Source organism: Amblyomma maculatum, chromosome 6 (assembly GCF_055883805.1).
Source record: "Amblyomma maculatum isolate TAMU_Amacu chromosome 6, ASM5588380v1, whole genome shotgun sequence".
Lineage (NCBI taxonomy): Eukaryota > Metazoa > Arthropoda > Arachnida > Ixodida > Ixodidae > Amblyomma > Amblyomma maculatum.
Genome location: NC_139349.1, coordinates 109,962,099 through 109,978,024, shown reverse-complemented (window position 1 = coordinate 109,978,024; position 15,926 = coordinate 109,962,099). Strand labels below are relative to the sequence as shown.

The following is a 15,926-nucleotide window of genomic DNA, read 5'->3' as shown; positions in this document are numbered from 1 at the left end:
CGGTCCACAGGTCTTCCGGGCCATTGTCATTCATATCCAGGTCGTCTTGATGCTCAGGCGCTTTGACAAGCCCTGCTTTCGGCCACCAGTTGCTGATGGTTGACGCCTTCAAATTCCACCAAGCTCCCGTGAACATTTCCGCTGCCTGGCGAATGTTAATTACAGTTGGCTGCTTCAGGCGCAGACTGATAATCAGCCGCTGTACAAGGCGCTTACGAAATTCTGCCTTCACACTCTTTATAATGCCTTGATCTAGCGGTTGCAGCAAAGATGTGTTGTTTGGCGGCAGAAATTCTAGGCGAACGTGTGTCAGGCGAACATTCACGATGTGCGCAGAGCAGTTGTCAACAACCAAAAGAATTTTTCTGTCATCCTTCCTCATTTGATCATAGAGTTTGATGAGCCACTCGGAGAACAATTCTCTGGTCATCCAGGCACGTTTGTTCGCACGGTAGTCGTACGGTGTCGACATGACATTCTTCATGCAGCGAGGCTTTGCATACTTGCCGATGAGGAGCGGTTTAATCTTCTTCGTGCCTGTTGCATTGCAGCAAAGCAGAACTGTTAAACGAAGATGAGACTTTTTCCCTCCTTTGCACTGCTTTCCTTTGAAGTGCATCGTCCGATCTGACAGCAGCTGGTAAAAACACGCTGTTTTGTCCGCATTGAAAATGTCGTCTTCACAGTATGACTCGGCCACCTCACGAAAACAATCATTTCGCCAGGAATCCGCGGTTTCTTTGTCAGCTGCCTTTTCCTCACCTGACACTACCTGCCAAGTTATTCCGTTCCTTTGACGGAAACGGAAAAGCCAGCCCGCACTTGCTTAAAACCCAGTTATTTCAAGTGCATCGGCAAACTCGCGTGCCTTTTCTTGCAGCATTGGGCCAGACACTGGAACGTTTTGCAGTCTGGCGTCTTTAAACCACGTGAGGACAGCCTGGTCTACATCCTGAAAGTTTCCTAGGCGCAGCAGTTTCCTCGTAGGAGCAAGTTGAGATTCCCAGTGAAGTTTTGTAACCTTGTCACGGTCCTTCAAAATGGTCGCGACGGTAGATGGGGCAATGTCACGCTGCCTGCAGAGGTCGATTTGTTTTTTTCCTCCGTCGATTTCTCACCAAATGTCCACTTTTTCCTGCAGTGAAAACTGCTTTCGCTTCTTCTTGGCGCAGTCGTTGGCTGCATTCATCATCGGACTTTTCGCAGTAAGGCCACCAGCAACAAAAAACACCTGTTCCCGCGTACGTGAACACGAACGTCCGACCAACGAATGTTGCACAACACAAAGAGAAAAAGCCAGGCGACTAGGCTACTAGGCCTGCTAAGCCACTGGATATTAAACCACAGCTTTGCGGTGGCGCTAGGAGTTGGAGCTAAATATGGCGATGATGATAGCTACTGCCCATGGGAGGTAAACACAGAAACTGCGATTTCTGTTTCATGCGAGAGTTGCAGCGCTGTTAGTTTTTGCCGAATTCGTTATATTGATGTTCCTTGATAATAGCGGAAAAAATAAATATGTTCGTTAATCTGAAATATGCGTTATATTGAAATTCGTAGTACTGAAATATTTTTACATTGAAAATATTGAAAATCAGTTGGGGATTTTAAAAATATTCGTTAATTTGAAAAATTCGTTAATCTGGTATTTGTAGTAACGAGATTTGACTGTATCTTTAGGCGTCACTTTTGATAAAAAAACTAGCATTTTTATGCCACATAATCAACCTAAAGAAAAAGCATCCCAGGCCCTCAATGTCCTCAAACTACTGTCACTATAACGTTGAGGCTGTGACAGGGGGTGCTTAGCTACATATCTGTTGTTCTTTCATTTTCTCTAAGTTAGACTATGGGTCAGTAGTGCATAGCTCTCAAGACCGCCCTATCTGAAACAACTAGATCCAGTCCACAATCTCACTCTACGGTTGTTATGCGGTGCTTACAGGACATCTCCAATATCAAGTCTGTATCTGGAAACTAATGAGCCTGCCTTAGACAACCGAAGAACACTACCAACATGCTCTTATGTTCTAAATATCTGTTCTCAGCCAAAACATCTTTCTTATAACATAGTCACGAATTGCAGATCGACAACAATCAGCAACAAGCCCTGGGCAATAAAGCTACTGCTCTTGCGTTTAGAAGAAATATGCCAGGACTTATATTTATCGAATGAAATGCCCAGTACAGTAAAAGCTCGTTAATTCGACTCCCGTTAATTTGGAAAATCTGATAATTCGACCTTCGCGCCTGGTCCCCAGAATTATGTATAGGTGTCTATGGGACGAAACTCTCGTTAATTCAGACAGATTTGACCGCACAACGGATAATTCGGACAACTTCGGGCAGCTACCGAGGCTCGAAAACGAAAATAAGACGAACGCGGCGCAATAGCGATACCCAAAAGCAGTATCGCCATGGACATCAATTAATCAACTTGGCTCGACTTGTGGCTGGATGGGCGCTTTTTCTTGTTTTTTCACGAGTCGACGTTACTGGCGGTGCCATTTTGTCATTTTGCTGCTGTCGGTGCGCTACGCTGTTGTATTGAAGACTGCTCGCTTTAGTGCGGCTCATTGCTTCTCTGTTGTGCGCTGGTATTACCGCACTCGCCCCCGATGGCAACACCGGCGAAACGGCCGAAGAGCTGCGAGGCCAAGGACTTGGCTACCAAAGTGGAAATTTTGCGGGCCCTTAAGAACGGGCTCTCCCGACAAGAGGCAATGAAAAAATATGACGTTAAAAAGGGTACTTTAAGCACATATGTTAAAAATGAACAGATTCTTCAGGCGTTCGAAAGCGAGAAGTTCCAAGCGTCAAAAAAGCGTCTGCGAACAGCAGCTCATCCGGAGTTGGAAGAAGCCTTGCTTCGGTGGGTGGTCAACTCGCGTGATGCAAACCTCCCATTGAGTGGATCCCTCATCATGGCGCAGGCCGAGAGGTTTGCACTGATGATGCATATCGATGGATTCAAAGCGTCAGAAGGGTGGTGTGCGTGCTTTAAAGACAGACATGGTCTCGTTTTCAAGACTGTGTGCGGCGAAAGAGGTGCCGTCAACGAAGATGTTGCCAACAACTGGAAGAACGCTCAGCTGCTGGAACATATCGCAGCATAGGATCCAAATGACATTTTTAATGCTGATGAAACAGCACTTTTCTTTAAGGCATTGCCTGACAAGACTGTGACAATGAAAGGAGGTTCCTGCATCGGAGGAAAAAGGAGTAAAGAACAAGTCACCGTTCTTTTAGCCGCAAACATGACAGGGACAGAGCACTTGCCGCTTGTCGTCATTGGAAAGGCACAAAAGCCACGGTGCTTTAAGAACGTGCCTGCTCTTCAGGTGGAGTACCGGGCTAATAAAAAGGCCTGGATGACATCGGAAATTTTGCGCGGCTGGATACAAAAGTTAGACCGACAGTTTTCCGCGAAGAACCGCAAGGTGTTAATTGTCCTTGACAACTGTAGTGCACATAACAGTGCCACCGGACTGAACAACATTGAAGTTTTTTTGCCGCCCAACCCTACATCGGCCCTCCAACCGATGGACCAAGGTATAATTCAGTATTTGAACACTAAATACCGCAGGCGCGTGCTGGAACGCATGCTACTGTGCAATGAAGTCGGTAAGCAGTACGACGTGGATCTTCTGAGCGCGGTCAACATTCTTGCCTACGTTTGGAAGAACACGCCTGCGCACGTCATCGCTAACTGTTTTCGACACAGTGGCTTCGTTTTGCCTGAGCCCTGCAATGACACAGTGGCAGAAGTGTCGCCAGACAACGATGCAGATGACTGCCCGGATTTCGGAGGTGTGCTGCCGGATGCGGTGACACTCTCCGATTACATCAGCATTGGTGACGGCGTTGCTACAGCCGGTTCCCTAACTGAGGAAGAAATTGTCCGGGACGTACTGCACTGCGAAGATTCGGAGGCGGAAGAGGGGCTACGAGAGGAGCAGCCTCGGGCCCCTCGCACTGTGAAGGAAGCAGCAGAGGCCCTCGTTGTGTTAGAGGAATTTTGTTGGGGCACTGCAGATGGCATGCGCGCTGCTGAGCACCTGGAAGGACTGAGGAAAATAGTATCCGCGCGGGTTTCTGCGGGAAAGCAGACAAGCATCCGTGATTACTACTTAAAGTAATAAAGGTATGTTGAGATAAAATCGTGCATGTTTTTTTTTTTTTTTCTCGATAATTTGGACATTCGGTTAATTCGGACATATCTTACGGTCCCTAGAAGTTCGAATTAACAAGCTTTTACTGTATTGCCACAAGGGATGGGCCACTCACTCTGTGGAGAACTCTCCCTTCAGTTTTTGACCTCACGCTAACACAACTTCAAAAAATGTACACTCCACAATAGCACATATTACCGTACAAGAAAAGCTTGCATTGAAAGAAAAATATAAAGATTAAACTACATTCTACACAGATGGTTCAAAGACTAACAACTATGTTGGAAGTGCAGTGGTACAAAGCGAAACAGAAAAACAATACGGCTGCCTCAGCGTGCGTCATTTTTTACTGCAGTATGTTACGCTGGTTGTGCATCTGTGGAGAAAATCGGGAATGAAAATGTCAAAAATAGCATCATCTACACAGATTCTCTAAGTGTCCTCACCGCAGTAAACAAAAAACTCAGTTGAACCGCTGATAGGTAGTGTAATACACAACATAGTAGAGGTCACATCACAAAAACTTGAAATTCATCTGGGTTTCTAGTCATGTGGGGATTAGAGGCAATGAGAGAGCCGACGTTTGTGCTGCACAAGCAAGAACCACAGAAATAAAACACTGGAACTTGCCTCACAAGGACTGCGTAAAGTTAGTGTGCAGTAAACTAAAAAGCCAGGTGGCAAGCTGCTTGGAAAAGTGAAGCGAACAAGCTGCATTTTGTAAAGCCTATTGTAGGAAAATGGAAGTTTTTCCGACATCAGGAACGTAGGACACACACACATCACATATAATTTCCTCCTGACGAGTAAAGACAAACCAGTGTGTGAAATGTGCGGGGATGAGCTCTCAGTGAGTCGCATTTTAATCTCATGCCCTCGACTTGAGGATCTTAGGAAAAGATATTTTACTGTATTTTATCATGAACACATTCTATTTCATCCTGCATTGCTTTTAGGCGAACAAACATTCGTCGATCTTTCTTTGTTTGTACGTATAGAACTGTAAGCACTTGTGAATCATAAACATCTAAACACTTTGTAACGCAACTTGAAAATAAAAAAGAAGAACTGAAAGCACTTGTGAAAGGTAAGTGTGGTACCATTAGTTACAAATTAAGCAGCTTTATGTAGGAATGAAACTGGAGTGGCCCAAGCTATGGATTGGAGGCGAAACGAAGTGGCGTCCGTGTGCTGTGCGATGTCAGCGCACGTTAAAGATCCCCAGGTGGTCGAAATTACTCCGTAGCCCTCCACTACGGCTCCTCTTTCTCTCTTTCCACTTTCATTCCCACCTTCATCCCTTCCCTTACGGCGCGGTTCGGGTGTCCACAGAGCAAGTGTGACAGTTACTGCGCCTTTCCCTTCCTGTGAACCAATCACCATGGCTGCTGTCACTAGCAGGTTCGAATATTTACTCATGAGGCTGAATATGGCAAAAGGTCTTGAGCAGAAACGGTTGACGTCAGTTGTGCCAAAGAATTTTAGTATTGACTGGTAATAAGTCCACACAGTGTTGCGATTTCTGTAGGAGCTATCTCTGCTAGCCTTGACATGTGCCGATGACAAGTACAGCACGACCGCAGTTTCCTCTTGATGCAAAAGCATTATGTACGCCCCCTTAGCAGTCCGGGCATGGTCTGGCATGTGGCGAAAAATATCCGTATTGGCACCAAATTTCTCTGGGAGATTCCTGTAACAGAAGGGGGTAGTAATGGAGCTCTAAAGGAATTTTAGGTTAATTTGGGAAGGGTGGAAATCAAATTCTGGACCAGATTGCGAGATTGGTACGCTATCCACATGCCACGAAGGCTTGTGGGTCCAACCAGAATGAAGGTGGACCCAGTAAATGCACGATTTAGACAGTGGTAGTGGTAACGCCGTTATCACCACGGCACTTTCCGAAGGCCAGAACAGTGCAATGCAGTAAGGTGCAGAATGGTTTATGAATTTGTCCGCAGTCACAGGACGGCGCCAATCTTGAGTGCTTCTGTAAATTTTTTTTGAGCTGCACTGATAGTGATTCTAAGATTGAGCACCTTCTATAAAGGGAAGAGTGTCATCATTCACACAGTTGCTGATGTTAACACTTTTCTGTCCGTGGGAAAAGTAGTGGTTTTTGGGTGGTGTCATTAAACATTTTTTTTTACCAAAAACTTGCGTGGTATAAAAAGGTGGTATCATATTGTAGAGGAGGAAATTCTCTTTAAAAAAGGAAAGTATGCGAAATGAATGTCTTTATTCAAGAATTGCCCAAAAAATGAAAACAACCACAAAATATTTTGTGAAAGATAAAAAACGCACAAAAACATCGGTTAAAAACATAGGTCAGGAACCGGTCTAACAACATAGTAAATTTTAACTGTCCAGATACAGTAGTAATGAAAGTTACGAAAGAAAATGTTACACCTAATGACGATCGTGCCACCGCGCGAACGGCTCTTGAGTAGCGCCGAGCGGAACTCCAGCGCGCAACGCCGAGGTGGACCCCTGGCTCTCTCTTTGCCGAAAACACTACTCTCTGCACTGTCAGCGGCAAGTAGTCCCGCTGAAATGACGTTGAAACCCTGCAGATAACAGTTATGACTTTAAGAACACTCAGATTTCTACCCATCAGCGCGCTGCAAAGGCGGAACATTTCGAAAGAGAAAACGAAGCTTATTGTGGCATGACCATTGAAGTTCCTGGTCGGTTTGACGCAATTTCGCTATCAATGCTGAAATCTGAAGAGCTGAAGTCAACTTCAGAATCATCATTGTTGCTGTTAGCATCCACAGATGAGTACTCAGACGTGTCAGTATCCGTGGAAGCGGGCCGCTTCCTAGCAGCAGCAGCGCGCGACGTCGACGCAATTTCGCAAGCAAGGAGCGCCGGTTAAGTCACTCTGAAACTATAAGATCGGCCGCGACGCAGCGGGAAAAATAAAACCAAAAGCAAATTTAAAAAAAGAGTTCTCTATTTCCCACTGGATACCGCCACTTGTCAAGGAGCGCTTTGAAAGTGGGAAAATTCGAATCTGGAAACCATTGGAATAAGTGCGGACAGGAAAGTGTCATGCTGTGCCCGAGCAGCTGGCTTTCAATGCGCGGCTTTAGTTTGTTCTTACTAAGGCATTTCACGACTTTTTACACTATTGTTTTCTTTATTACACCCTTTCAGAAAAGAGAAGAAACTTGAGCAGCGAGAGCAAAAAAAGCAGCAGCGCCGTGCTACGGATACGTCCTCCGCCAAGCAGCCCTCTGCTGAGAGGGAAGAGGATCCCAATGCAGCTGCAGGTGGTTCTGGAGAGCCCGCAAACGGTACCATCCCTGAGGAACCATCGAAGGACTCGTTCATTGATCGTATAGTAAAGACATGCAAGGTTGTGCCGAATGCAGCACGCAGCAAGCCTGTTGAGATCAATGAACTAACTGAAGCGGCTCTTACTGAAAGCGCAGAAGTTGTGCAGCCCGTGCATGGTGGTGAGTGGAGTGTTTGATTTTCGTTTTCAGTATCAGTTCCTTGGAGCTGCGTGGAATTCATAAGGCTCATGGAGCAATGATTGAGTCCCATCGCGGAGAGACTCTTTCTGCACGTTGGATCATGTGGCATAGCGGCGCTTCCAGCGAGTGTTGATGGTTGATGGAAGAGCTGACACCGATCATTCATTCTTTAGTGCTACCTGTAGTTGGTGCGTTTGACTTCCCGTCTGACCACATGCTTCGTCGTGAGCATTCCACGCAAGTTCGAGGCTTCTAAATGGACTATTGGAAGTGATGGCAGCAAGGCAAAATGCTAAGCCAAGAGGCCCCCCTGGGCCACACCCTGGACTCTTTCCGGAGCTGGAGGCCAAGCTTGCAGCGTATATCACTGAAATACATGATCGGAAGTGAGGACAAGTAGTCTAGCTAGACAGTCCTATCCCACCCCTATACTGGCAAATTTAATGACATTTGAATTGCATGCTCTGCGTATCTCCTTGCAGCTCCTATCCCACCCCTACACTGGCAAATTTAATGACATTTGAATTGCATGCTCTGCGTATCTCCTTGCAGCTCCGCCATATCAGCCATGAGTTTTACCGCAAATCGGATTTATTGCATTTCAGGTTGACTTTTCTTGGCATGGATTTTTATGGCCAATGAGCTTGAACATGGCTGGAAATGTTTGACGCTTATTTCGCACAGAAGGGTTTCCATCTGCTTCAAAATGCTATGTAATGATTTTAAATGCCTTTTATGCACACTCATGTCCCTTATCTTTTATAACATTTTCTTTTTGCTAATTGTAAATAAATCTTCCAATTTTATAGAAGTATAAGTTATATAAGTTAAATATCACCACGATGAGCATACCTCATCGCACACACCTCAGATAATAGAAAGCAGTAGATGAATAACGTGGAGGGGAAAGCGTTTGAAACCTAGAGCATTGTGCATTCTTTGTGTCAGTTTTGATGTAGCGTTTTCTTACAAACACATATATTTATTTGCAGACGCCCCATATGTGTTGAAGAAAGAAAGCGACATTGATGACGTATGTATTCTAAGGCTTAACTTATTTGTGGTGTGTGCTTTGCTGCTGTAATTGTGTTCTTTTTGTCATCTTCTAGAGAATAATAGAAAGTTGGCACACTTTTAGCAGTTATCAGACAATGACCCTGCATCTAGATGCTAAGCCTGCCTGCACTTCAAGTTCATGTAATGAAATTTTGCATAATTGGCACAGATACTTTGTCTGTGTTGTTCTTGGTTGTTTGTGCCTGTTCAAGGAATCGCCACCTTTAAAAAGTTTATGCATAACTTTCAGCCTTTAGTCGGATGCTTCAGATTGTGAATTTTGTTTATCTGAGGCCAATGTGGGGCAGTTCTCAAACAGTGTTGCATTGCCTGAGCGGTTCTCGTAGTGTTCTTGTCAGCAAATCATTAAGATAACTGCGCCAGTGTATTTGAGGCTTTAAGCATTTTGTTGAGGTTAGGTAAAATGTGCTCAAGTGAGCAGCACACTGCACACACTAGTAGCTGCTTTTACAAAGGCTGTTTAACTATGGCTGGGACTAAGTTGTAAAATCCGGGAAAAATTTCGAGATAAGCGGAGCCTGTCGTTGCCGCTGGTGCACACCGCACAGAGCGACGGAACTCTGCAACTGTGGCGTAGCTTTGTTACCGTCGCCTCGTCGTTCGGTAAGGGGAGTACAATTATGCTATATCCCCGTTTCTAACACTAAACAGCATGACATACGGTAAAACAGCGATGCGCATTGCGTGTAAAAAAGAAAAAAGGGTCACAGCTCAGCGGTGCGCTACTACACTGCGATGCAAGCATCGACTTCCTCTTGCTCCTTTCAAATGTTAACAATATCTAGCCACACTAGTCTTTTTATTTTCCTTCACTACCCTACCAAGCTTTTACTGAATTGTCTTGATGCGCTCATATATGCACGGATCAAAGTGAGCATCTGCAGGTTCTGCGCTCAAACCGGACTAGAAAAACAAACTTCGCTCGCGCAAAAAAAAAAAAAGAAAAAAAAAACGGGACGGAAATTGAGTAGCTCAAAGCCTTCTGCGATTGGCTGCCTAGCGAGCTGCTTCTGGGTGACACGCGAAATTTTCAACAAACCCAGAACCTGAGCGTGACAGCGACGAGCGAAAATGCTTTGGCGGCCCTTGGCCCGTCACATCCGTCGACACTCCACTGCACAAAGGCAGCTTTTGTAATAAATGTAAAAGAATTTTCAGGAAAAACTCAGCTTTATAATTCTTGAAGGAAGAACTGGGTAATGCTTTCCCACTTCGCGTTGGCATTTAGCCCAGCAAAAGCGTCCTCAAGCTACTAAACGCGTCGCATAAGCCGTTGGTCGTCGCCGCTGCATTCAACTTTGTTGCGGACACCACATACACAACATAAACCAGTCAACGCTTCGTGCACATTATGTGACGAAACAGAACCACACAATCACTAAATCGCTCTTGCCGGTATGCACGTGTGGAGGGCAGCTGACTGAACCACACCCAATAAGACTCATCAGCCCCTGCGTGCGATCGGCGCTCACATGACTGCTCTCAAGGTGAAAAACGGCTGCGTCTGCAGGAATTTTGTATTCGCTCTTCGAACGTGACTGCGTTCAGCACTTAGTATAAGAAAAAGCGCTCGCTCTGAGCCCCTGTCACCTTTCGGTAATGACCTTTGCCTTCGGTCTTTCCGGTCAAAATTTCGAGATATCCGCATTACGCCCGAAAAATGCTTAGAGATAAACGGGAGCTAATACATAACACCTATATGAGGTGAAAGCGCGGCGTGGAAAATTTTCAATTGAACCGATTTTTCGAGATATGCGAGTTGTTTACTGTATTTAAAAAATGCTCACTAGAACCTTTTATCAATTTCGCAATGTGCTCTCGATTGAACAAAATGTTCTTGTACTCTTGTCTGGCCGCTACCACTATGCCTGGAGATTTACGGGCGAAGTCATTTTTCAGTCTTAAAACCGTCTCCAAAGTCTTGACTGCATTCTGCTCCTTATCAAATCTTTGTTCCTTTACTTATCTTTTGACCGACGAGTACAAAATGAAGGTGCAGCGGCCAGTGTCACGTCTATGAAGTGTGTGAGGGGTTATTACAATTTTTTCAGAGCAAGAAATCGGGTCGCAGTTTTCGCGGTGGGTGCCCTTGCTTTTTCCTGGCGCAGTTTGCAATTTCCCACAAGCTCTGGTCTTTCTGATGCGATTTGATCTCTGAACAGTGTCTGCACAACACTGATCACTGGATGGCTGTAGGTCATCCCCGCATTTGGTTGAAAAACTGGATTACCATTGCCTTGCTTACCAGTCTTTGTGCTGTAGCCTTTATTAGCCAAGTCTGCTTCTTTTCAGCCCATTGAATGCTTTGGCACTTCTGTGGGCCATACCAATATGCCCATTCTTTCATCTGCAGTCGCTATGGCCTTGTACTGTCTTCACCTTCCTCTTAGAGGCACCATTTCCATGCGAGACAAATGTCTGCATGGTTTGGTATTGTTTTGTTTCTACATCAGTGTAAATAGGCGAGGGATCAACTGCTGCAACTCTACATGTTTAGATGTTCTTTAAAAATTATTGGGTGTGTCCTACTGAGATCTTCAGGCATTTGGCTATTTACCGGACAGTAAGGTGTCTATAGGGTTTGATGTCTGCAGTCGCTGTATAAATGGTTTGCACAGAATGGGCTGGAACTCGGTGTTATCCTTGCCCTCTTTGAAGACCTTGAACAACCAAAATAGAGTCAAATTAGCATTAGTTTCTATGGTCGTTCCGTTAAGTTAAGCGCAGAACTTAGCTACAGAGCATTGTTCACACAAGGTCACCACAGGTCACGCAACTAGCACACTTGGAGGTGAACTACTGTCTCATGTTTGAATTAATATTGCTGCTTCCGCGGTAGAGTGAGAGTAATGTAGTATCTGCTAGAAATTAGTGGGGTTCACAATGATTAATGAAATTACCGTGGGCTGGTGCAGTGAATGCACATAGATTTCCAGACACAGTCTGTCTTTATTGAACATCCGATATGCAGGAGTCAGGTAAAATGCGCTCTAGTAGACAACACTGCTCATAAATAGCAGCTGCATTACGTGCAGGTGCAAATTGTTGCCCTCTTTTCATTGCTTTGTGAAGCCAGCTTGCTCAAGGTGGTTGTCTATCCATGCGATGCCATCATCACTCGTCTTGCGCTGGGTGGACGTGACTTGGCTCGTGCCCTTTTTTTCACCTGCTGACTGCAGGACCTTGTGGACTGCCGAGCCAAGAAATGCAAGAGGAAGAGGAACAGGCCAGTCAGAGTTCTGGAGCTAGAGGCCGGTGACTTTCTCTAGTAAGTTTAACTCTTTAAGGGGGGACGCGACCTTTGAAAACCGAAAAATCGCGAAAAAGTCGATTTTTGGAAGATTATATATTCCGGTAGTATGTCTTATAAACTACCATTTCTGTAATTATCAATGCCCAACTCGCCGTAGAAATACTCGAAATTAATTATTTAACAAGCGGCGGCAGCCGCGGAGCAGCGAGCAAGCGCCGAAAATTCCCAAACTTCGCGCGCGCACCATTCCTCTCCCGCCGATCTGAGCGCCGCCATCTTGGTCTTGTTTTGTTTGTGAATTCTTGCGCTTTCTTCTGCCACCCTCGGCGGCGGCGGCGCGGTCGAGGCGTGGCTTGCTACCGATTGAGAGCCTCGTGGCGGCTTTCAAGTTTCCCGCGCTCGAGTTCAAGGCTGCGATTGGGCAAAGCGCGCGCTCCGCGAAAACGCGGGGGATCGGGCGACTACTATTGGCTGCTGCGGCCGCTGACGCGTCGGTCTCCGCCTCCCTGCGTCGTCTGCTACGGCTCTTTGTTTGCTGTCGTTGTTGGCTGCCTCGAGGTGCGTCACGCATTCAGTGCAGACTTGGCTAGCTTTTTTTTTTTTTTTTTTTATTTTTTTATTTCGTTTCGGCGCTTATGCCGCGGAAGATAACCCGGGAAGTCGCTTGTCGCGTTTGGGCCGCTCCTTGTTCCTCCGGCGAGATGCCGCGATAGATAAACCGGGAAACCGCTTGCTGCGTCTGCGCCGCCTACCATGCTAGGGCGAAATGCCGGGGGGGAATCGGGAATGCCGATTGTCGAGGCTTGCAGAGCTCAGGATCGACGGATCTCAGCATGTGGAAAGTGGTCCGCGGCACCAAGGCGTTCGCTGTAGCTGATCGCACAGATGTTCGCTGTAGCCGAGATCGACGGAGCGCCATAGCCCTAATGTATATTTTGACTGCCGCACCGGACTTGTTCGTGATAATTGCGAGTGTTCGTCTTAAGTGGGGCCGTTATAAGTGGGCTCGACTGTACCGGAATAAATTTTTGAGGGCAAGGCAAGCCCATGTATTCAAAATATTATGTCTGGAATTTGTCATAATTAATTTGGTTAATCAACATAGGTCTAATTGATAACAAAAAAAAAATCCAATTCTATGCTATTTTTCAGCAAGAAAATTATGAAAAAGGGCTTTGTCTTGCCCTGAGGAACCTATCTAGGAATCAGAATGACAAATTGCACAATGCCAGTGCCTTTCACAATTTCTCCAGGCTTGATAGAAAGGACCTATTCGAACCAGTTTGATATGCTTCTGTAACTTGAGAACTAGCGTGCACAAGTCTATGAAACTTGGTGGTTTTTCATTTGTTATGTCATGAGCCTGTCGTGAAAATCTCATCATGATAACTTGAGAAACAAAAAAGTTATTTTCTCTCAACCTTTGAGAGCCGTTTTCTCAGAATCAATTTTTTGCACGGTGTGGCTGCTAGGGAAAGTCATAGCTCAAGAACCGCTTATTGGATTTTCATGAGGTTTTTTTTGTTATATACCTAAGTAAAATTCTGAGGGCAAGACAATTCGTTTTTTTCAAAATATTTCATGTGTAATTAGGGGCAGTCAAAATATCGTTAAGTCTGGTGTAAATTTGAGCACTAAATTTGGGGCTGTACTAAAATTTTTCAGAGAGGAAATTTGGAAAAAGGGAATTGTCTTGCCCTGGGGAAACTATCCAGGAATGACCATAACAAATTTCACACTGCTAGCACATTTTGCAAATTCTCCAGGCCCGCCCCTAGGGACCTATGTAAACTATCTTGATATACTCCTCCAACTTGAGAACCGATGAGCCCAGCTCTATGAAACTTGGTAGTTCTTCAAATGTGTGTACTATGAGCATACCCTGAAAATTTCATTCAAATACCTCAAGAATTAAAAAGTTGGTGTTCAAGGGTAGCCTCCCCCCTTAAGGTGTACTGGATAAAAAAATTGCCGCCGAGATTTCCAGCGCAGATGGTAGCTATCGCATTGGGAGTGACCAAAACAATCCACTTTATGAACAGAAATGAGCGGAAAGTAAGTATTTTAATGAATATTTCTCAAATCGCGGCACCTGGTGGGCTCCTGTGAAAGCTCTGACAAAACCGGATATCACGTCACAACTACCCCCACCGCAGCCGGTCGCACCTGTTCATTTTTCCTTTCCCCCGTGGCACTCACAAAGCGCAGGGATGGATGTGCTTTTTTGCTTCTCGTGTTCCTGCGCACTACTCATTCTTCCCTCCCAGCGTGCAAACAATTGTCCGCAGTAACTGTCCTTCGTACGTGTCCCCCTCGACCTCTCTCGTGTGCAGCATTCCACACTTCGCAGCATTGTGCACGGCGCGACGCGGGGGAACCGACACTGCGTGTAGCCGATCAATCAACTTCAGGTGCGGGAGCGGCGGGATCGCGGGGCCATGACGTTGCTGAGAGTAGTTGTGACGTCGCACCCGCCGGCTTATAGACCGTTTCACCGAGAGCGAACAGGAGAGGAGGAAAATACTCTAACCACATTCCTTGCGCTGGCCCATTGTTGCCAGTACAGAGTGGGCTGTGCATTCGCATGCTTCATGCATAGCAGAGCGGCCTTGCACCTCGGTATATCGTCGTTTGAGAGACCTAAATACCTTTATTAGCGCCTCTTTTAGTGGTAATGTCATCGGGACAGCAATGCGTGATCGTGAACTGCGCAAAGGATCAAAGAAATCGCAACATCACTGCCGAGAGCGTATGCGGGAAGATAGTCCGAGTTCGGCTGTGATATGTTTCTGCTTCACCGCTTTCTAGTCTAACCTTATTTAATTCGCCTATGAACGTCTTATGTAAGCCAGATAAACTTAGTACCAATGACGGACTCATGAATATGATGCCCACTTCACTTCCTCCGCCGTAGTAGCCACGCACGCCGGGCAGACCGTGCCTCCCGCAAGCCCTCCACGCCAACGATACGGTGGATCTTTTCTGTCGACGCAAGAGCGTGCTAAATTCTGTTTTTCACTTAAACAATAAGCCGACAGCAAAAAAAAAATATATATATATATTTCTTGCGGATTTCTGACCCATACAGTGTTATTGATACTAATTGCAATACAAATAAGTTCCGCAACACATTACCGCTGGTGCGGCGCGCGGCTCATCGTCTGCACGCTGGCTCCGCTGCTAAGGCGTCACCGAAATTTACATCTTTCTTTTACTGATATAATGGGATCGGCTGTAAGGCAGTTCCATGAGAGACCATTTACTCTAGCGCTGAGCAATTACAAAGCGTCGTCGGATGTGCCTTCGATGCGAAAAATATAGGCATAGTGACGACTAGGGAGTAGCGCTCGACGAGCGCGCCGTAGTCCGCCGCGCCAGCTGCCCGCGCCGCTTTCGTAAGCGCTGCTGTATGTGCTGTGAATTTGTCGTTTTCTTTCACGGTGCTGCTGAGAGCGCACGTTTTTCGGCGTTTTGCTCAACGATAAGTCGTGCAAACGATGCTGCTACGACGTACGGGACGATACGATGTTGTCTCGCCGCAGGACGAACACCAAGGCTTTATAAAAATGTCGACGGATGATACTTTAGACCCCACTTCATTTAAGTGCTAGTATTGAACCGTAGTTTAACTTGAAAGTATGCATTGTTGAAGCAGGACAGCTCGACCGTATATCGAAATGGGTCGCACTTCATGTTAATTATCAGTGCAGTGATAACTGGTAAGTATCTTTCGCAGTATATGCATTCCGAATTCGGTAGCTGCCCGTACGGTTCATTCGCTGTGTGTTTGTATGTGCAGTTACCATTGCGATAATAAAATGTAATTGAAAATACATGTATAGTGAAAGATATAACAGATACATCCTCACTGCTGAAGTGGAGCACAGTCCTTCGCAGCCACCTCGGCCGCTGTGCTGTTTCCAACAGCAGCCGCTATGTCAAACG

At 45.9% G+C, this 15,926-nt stretch overlaps 1 protein-coding gene across 7 annotated transcripts in view; it reads left to right on the top strand.

Moving 5' to 3' along the window:
* LOC146186570 (uncharacterized) overlaps window positions 1–15,926 on the top strand; it is a 181,568-nt gene that overhangs the window by 69,552 nt on the left and 96,090 nt on the right. For all 7 annotated transcript variants that reach the window (XM_084607282.1, XM_084607279.1, XM_084607277.1 and 4 more), the window contains 3 exons: window positions 7,329–7,630; window positions 8,644–8,684; window positions 11,908–11,996. In XM_084607282.1, coding sequence (XP_084463408.1) covers window positions 7,329–7,630; window positions 8,644–8,684; window positions 11,908–11,996 — 432 coding nt within the window. The remainder of the gene's footprint in view (window positions 1–7,328; window positions 7,631–8,643; window positions 8,685–11,907; window positions 11,997–15,926) is intronic.